The following is a 7,174-nucleotide window of genomic DNA, read 5'->3' as shown; positions in this document are numbered from 1 at the left end:
ATAGAAAGTGTTTTAAAACGTTTCCCAGTAACAGGAATTGGGCCCATTTATAGTAAGGGTTTATGGGCTGTGTGTAACTTTATTTTGAACTTGCGATTTCCCTTACATTCTTCCCATATTATTATTTGCAACAGTGAATAATTGTCACAAAATTCGTAATTTGTAACCACCTTTGACGATGATTCTATTGAAGTATAACTTATAACCTTCTTATGCTACATGAAAGTGAAAATTGCATCAATATAGCTTTTACTATATATATATTGAATATGCTTCAATTTCAACGTTTTACATTTCCTTTGAAACAATACTTCACTTAAAGAGACCAGTGGAAGATCTTGAACATTCAGGGCCCAATGCATGTTTCTTTGGGACCCATTTAAAAAAAAAAAAAAAATAGATGACAATAAAATTCCTAAATTCAAAATTAATTTTTACAATAAATGAATAACTGGAATACGGAGCCACTTGCGGGGCCCCATGATATTGTGGGCCCAATGGACAGTGCTTCGTTTGTGTTACCTTAGATCTAACTATCAAAAAGGCTAAAACTAAATGACGCAAAATTTGTCTTTGTCATAGTTAATAAATACAAAAAAGAAGAAAATGGTGAATACTGAATTAAGTAGAAGGTTTATTGCTATTTTATGTTAACTAATTTGACTGATAGTTTCAAGTAGATCTGATGTGAATTGATTCTTTTTGGGCCGAAAAAAATCCTTCTATGCCAAGATCTACAGGTTAACATGTACATTCTACGATGTTTATCGTATTGATACTGTCTTTATTGTATTTCTTTTAAACGAATTCTTGCTTTACTCAAATGTGCCTGAAGGATTCTGTATTTAACTGAATGCATTCCTTAACTTATTTTTAATTAAACTTAGAAATTATTTTATTGATCACAATGATCATATCAACACACAATAGCTTCTTCTTATGAAAAAAACACTTGTGTTTTAATAGGTTTCTTGAGGTGATTTTAGTCTTAAAGGAGATTAATGAATTATTTAGATATGTGTTTTCCTACATTGATTTGGACTACATAGCCCAAACAGGTAGGATTTTTAAAGAGGGCATATATTTATTAACATGTAAAACCTATAGCAATAAAATTCTCTTAATTTTAACGTTAACATTTAAGAAGGAATAGTACTTACAAAATTAAATCTGTTAATTTAGTTTTCTTTTTTATTCTTAATTTAAGTAAAACCTAAGATTTATCTCTTCCTGTCTACCTATAAAATCGTCGATTTGTTGAAGGCTGAGTAATGTAATTTTTTTATTATTTTCGATTTGAATTTTTTTGTGGACTTGCATATATATTTATTATTCTGATTGTAGGACCAAAGCGTCAGTTATCACGAATTATTATTTGAAAAGTTTCGTATTACTATTAATGCTTCTTCAGGCGCTCATCTAATACTTGTTATTAAACTTCTAATCCTTGTCGTGTTCCATTTTAATGATTGTTTACTTTAATATTTAAACGATCACAAACAGGTGTGGTACTAACTAGTGAAATAGATGCATACGTTTAAAGTTATCTACAGAAACTTGGTCAAGGAAAATTGAACGAAAGTGAAGTAACTAATTCGTAATTTCCATAAAATCAAGCGGAAATGAATGTCTAGATTAGATGATTAACTGAAATTCAAGAGTCGGAAATTTAAAGTTCTTGTAAATATTAGAAATATCAGTCAAATAGTCGAAAGTAAACTTTAAAATTTTCAGAAAACTTAACGGGTTATAGGTACTGTCAATAATATGACATTCTACCCTTGACATCCACCCAAATAAGGGTTAGTCATGAGTAGGTAACAGTAGAACTACATGTACATTCATTTATCGAACATAAATAATGCTAGGTCAATAGATTTTTCGAAAAGGGTTTTTTGTGTATATTTAGCATAGAAATTTAAAGGCAGGAACAATAACAAACTAAACTGTTTTTGAATTTATTTTTATTTTTTTTTTAACTATCGAATTTACCGAACAATTTTCTTAATATTTATTCAATAAATTGTTAATTGTAATTGTTTTTGGTATTGTCGGTTAACAAAAATTTAAACAAATTATTGCGATACATTTGTTTTAACTATCTTTATGTTAATATATATTTTGACAGCGCCCTACGGACGAACAAAAGCTTACTAAGTATCAACTTGGCGTTGGTGGTGCCATGCAATAACAAACAAACAAACAAACAAAGGGTGAAATATTTGTGGAAAACTTACGAATAAAACGGGGCAGGTGCTTTGATGTGTGAGGGTAGCTTTTCAAAACTATGTCTGAATTCTTCAAATTCAGAATCTGCCATTTTTAACTGACTGAACTGTCCCGATATTGATTCGTCTTCCGAAGGATAATCCACAGCGAAACGAAACCTGGACTGCGCGCAGCCGTCAGCCCTCTTCGCATTGACTTTCGTATTCGAATATAAAGCCGCCCTCGATTAACATTCATGTGTTTTACCTATTCTCATTATGGCTAATGTATACACTATACACTTTCCTGTTTTATACCTATATATCGTAAAAATTAATGGTAGAACTTCGCACACATATTTGTAATATTTATGTCTAAAACAGAAGAAAATTATTTAAAATAACTCCATTTAGAATAAACAAATAAAGCGTACAATACCTAATTTTACTCTCTATGTTAAATGCCTTCTTTTTAGAGAAAAAAAAACGATAGAGTTGGCCTCTACTATATAAAAGTTAGTCATACTAATACTTGCAAGAAAAGAAAAAACAACTACAGTAGAACCTTGATAACTTAAACCTCGATAACGTAATAACCTCTATAAATTCATAAAATTTTGTGTTCTCTTCCCTTCGGAGTCCAAAACCTCTATTACTTAAAATAAAAACCCTCTATAACTTAAACGAATAATTTGGGCATCGCACCTCAGTAAGCAGTGAAAAGTGGTTTGAATCGGGAGAAAGTCTTCTAAGTAAATGACCAAGAACTGCTAAATTTCCTAATTTAGATACTTGTTTGCATGGTTTAAACAGTATAGAAATACGTAAAAACATTAGTGTTAGTGGACATATACTAAAGGAAAAAGTTGAAGAGTTTGCTAAGTCACTGGAAATCCATAATTTAAAGTTTAAACTTAAACCCTTAGTAAGTTTAATTATTTTACGTTTCTCTTAGTCTTTATCTTATCAAGGCTCTACTGTATTCAAAAATTTTAATTTAAATTTAAACCTACAAGGCCACGTTCTAAAGACTTGTTTTTTTTTGCAAATATGAGGATCTCTTTTTCTAAATATGAACTTGTATTTATAGTTTTGTTTGGGTAAAGTATCCACCCTGTTTTCTAATATGAAAATACAAAACGCAAATTAAATTTCCGCTGTAAGCGAGTTAAATTGAGTTATCCCATCACAATACCCTTATAAATAGATGGTAATGCTTTGATTGGATAATACAATTTGACTCAACTCCAGTAGAAACGTAGATATTGTGGAGTATTCTTTTTTTATAGCAACTGTTCTGTTATTATAAATTTTGTCCCCAGGGCCCAGGGCCCCGTTAATACAAAAGGTCGCTTGGGCGTCTATTATGGGGGATTTCCTGCTGCTTATCGGGCGGCGCAATTTGTTTTTTTTTTTTTTCGCATTTCTGTTCTCGTCGATAAAGTATTAAATTGTTTTATTATTGTTAGAACTGTGTTAAAATATTTTATTGTTCTATTTTTTTCCTATACCGTATACCTACATTATTACAGACAACAGTTTTTTGACAAAATAGCAAGTATAGTTGAGTAATTAGGTTGACCCCTAAGCAGTTTTAGCCTAGGGCCCCATAAATTCACGATCCGCCCTTTATTTATCCTCATATTATTATACTCACATTAATCCCTCGCATATTTAATTATATCTCAATAATGCTTTTCCAAGTGTTCCACATTTATCCAAATTAACTAAATTTTGATATTTAAATCCAACGCTGACTATGAACAGTATCTACAAATCCTTGATCAGTAATTTTTCGAAAGTGCCAGGTCCACGTCCGGCATTTTAGATAAATTACCAGGAATTGGTTGTTGGTTACCGCCAGGTTTCATAATCAATGAACCATGAGCACAAATAGGGTGCCCTCCCCCCTGATAAAGTAGGCAAAGTTTTAGAAAATCTATACAAAAATTGCACTTTTAAAAATATTGTTGATTCTCGAGTATAAAACGATTTCAGACTCTTGTTTTCTCCGAAAAATATAACATTCGGCTTCAACTGTCTTCCCCTAAATTTTCCATTATATTTTTTATCGGATAAAACTGAGGAAATATTAGAAAGAACAGGAGAACAGAGTAAGAAATAAGTGAGATATATTGGTAGAATATCTTGTCAGACATAAAGGGTTAGCTAGAAGCAGAAACATGAGTTAAGAGGGCTAAAGGTAGACCTAGACTAGATTACTATTCGTAGATAATTAAAGTTGAATATAGGATGCTCCAGTAGTCGAAAACGTAAAGATTGGCTCAAGACAGAAAGAAATGCAGGTGCGTGTCCAACCGCAGTATTTGAGCTAGAGATGATACTGTTCTTATTAATAGCTACTTCCAACGAATAAGTTACGTTCAATTATATTTTATATTATGTTAGTACAACGACGCTGCTTCAACATATATTGCATAGAGGAAAATTCAATTTACCAGCCGTGAAGTTTCAATTTCTAGAGACTTCCTGATACAATTAGGTATAGCGTATATTTCTATCCCTGAGGACGTACATTTATTGACGTTTGAAACTACAATTGTTCGCATACCACAAATTTGATTGATATAAACTACATCAATATTGCAATATTTGGTATAAGAAAAGCTGCAGTTGCTTTGTAAACATGAAATAAAAATATTTTTTAATAAAAACACTTGGTCTAATGTTACAGTATTATGCAGCAATAATTCCTTGTGAAAATGAGTTTTCCGAGCAACATTCGGCGCTAGTTGGTCAGTTTCAAGTTAAGGAGTACCTAACAATAAGGAATCCAATCGCATTATCAATTGTCAATGAAGTTCTGATACTGAAGTTTAACTCATTTATCAGAATTATAAGGTCACAGTAGGAAAAGATAGTCGAACGAAGTGATGACAAACTATATGAAAAAACAATTTGTGCTAATTCGTGTTCAGCATCCTGCATTACTCATACTATAGCATTCTGATAACATTTCGACACTGGTTCATCATTCTCGCCATAATACTTGAAAGCTCCTATGTAGAACGTAAGTGTTTACATTTTATTGAAATCTGTGAAAAAATAAAATAAATTTATAATTAATCGTTTAAATTAATACAGATTTAAGGGTTCATCGGCATCATTATTCGGTACCCGACTGGATCTTAAAAAAGGTGCCGGATCCACCGGGTAACGGTACCAAACCGAGTATTCCGCCCATCTCTATTTATTATAGGCTCTTATTATCAATATATATGTATATATAGTAAAAGTACGTGTCGTTCGTGCCAATGAAGGAACAATGGGGGTTATATAATATCACCCATCCATGAAAAAGGTTTAGGTTTACAGCTGCAGGGGTTGATTTCGAAGAAGTAGAAGGTTAAAAGGCTATAGCTCTAAAGGACTCCATATAGAGAATCAGTAAAGGTATTAATTGAGTTCCGAAGTCTTGTCGGAACGTTACAGAACGTTACAGAATGCTACTCTACTCTACATCTACAAGGTTCGAGAACGTTTTAGAATTTTCTAGAAGGGTCGAGAAAGTTCCCGAATGTTAACTAATACTTTCTCCTGAGCAACGCGAGGATAATCCGGCTTGTAATAAAATAAAAAACCAATCAGTAACAGTTATTATCACACTATAATTAAATGTCTTTTCGCACAGAAACCCAAATATGCCTTTAATACTTCAGATTTACAAACAGAATTAGTTGTTTCTAAATATTACATATAAAATAAATTATGAGTGTTGTCAGCAAAGGGCAAAGTAGTATTACGTAGTTAGTATCAACAATTTCTTATGCTGAAGTGTATGATGTGTTGTATACCTATTTACAAACAATTCCTTTAAATTTAATTTTTCAAACAATTTTTAATACAAAGAAAGTGATTAAACAAATTGTTCACAAAAGTGAATTTTGACCACTCGAAGCAATAGTGTTAACAGTTTCGAGCTCACAGTGACTGATAAGGGGGAAGAACTTGTGATTATAAAATATATTGTCTCTGGTTTTCCTCATTTTGTTCAAATTTAAATTCACCTACGTTAATGTTTTAATACCTTTCGTCGTTCATTTTTAAAAACATGGTAGGTACTCCACGTCAGTTTTATTATACATCAAGTCTCATCGGAGTAGGCCATTTTTTAATTAAACATTAGTGGAAGTCAATGAAATGGTTCCAGGTTAAGTGCCGAAAAAACGTGCGTTTCTATATACGGCCAGGATATCGAAATCCATGGTTTATTCAGTGGTAATGCATACAGCGATTTCAATTACTTTGCCGAAGCTCTCCAGTGGCCGGAACACCTCCCCTTGCACCTCATCCTGCTCCTTCTCCGCCACTGCTAGGACGCCTTCGCACTCCTGACACATTTCTGATACAAAAGGCCGTAATCATTCATTTAAACGAACCAACCGCTCGCTCTCCTGATTCTCTTAGTTTATCTCCTCGCCATTCAACAGTCTGTTTAACTAAGGAAGAAAAAGGAAGAAACAGAAGCTGCATTTAACCATTACAGAAAGGTCTTTGTATGTCAGTTAAGCTTATACAAATGATAAATCGTTGCAGGATTGTACAGTTAATTTCACTAGTGAAACAATTGCGATTAAATGAAAGTCACATTTACATGATTATGTATAATAGATAGAAAGTGTTTTAAAACGTTTCCCAGTAACAGGAATTGGGCCCATTTATAGTAAGGGTTTATGGGCTGTGTGTAACTTTATTTTGAACTTGCGATTTCCCTTACATTCTTCCCATATTATTATTTGCAACAGTGAATAATTGTCACAAAATTCGTAATTTGTAACCACCTTTGACGATGATTCTATTGAAGTATAACTTATAACCTTCTTATGCTACATGAAAGTGAAAATTGCATCAATATAGCTTTTACTATATATATATTGAATATGCTTCAATTTCAACGTTTTACATTTCCTTTGAAACAATACTTCACTTAAAGAGACCAGTGGAAG

The 7,174-nt window shown here is 32.3% G+C and overlaps 1 protein-coding gene across 1 annotated transcript in view; it reads right to left on the bottom strand.

The window, feature by feature from the left end:
* LOC108740752 (JNK-interacting protein 1) overlaps positions 1–2,445 on the bottom strand; it is a 14,457-nt gene extending 12,012 nt beyond the window's left edge. The window contains exon 1 of the mRNA XM_018475201.2: positions 2,238–2,445. Within this exon, the coding sequence (XP_018330703.1) occupies positions 2,238–2,320 (83 nt within the window). The 5' untranslated portion in view covers positions 2,321–2,445. The remainder of the gene's footprint in view (positions 1–2,237) is intronic.
* Positions 2,446–7,174: the final 4,729 nt, after the last annotated feature.

This window comes from Agrilus planipennis, unplaced genomic scaffold (genome assembly GCF_000699045.2).
Source record: "Agrilus planipennis isolate EAB-ADULT unplaced genomic scaffold, Apla_2.0 scaffold228, whole genome shotgun sequence".
NCBI classification, from domain to species: domain Eukaryota; kingdom Metazoa; phylum Arthropoda; class Insecta; order Coleoptera; family Buprestidae; genus Agrilus; species Agrilus planipennis.
This window is presented reverse-complemented; position numbering and strand designations above follow the sequence as displayed.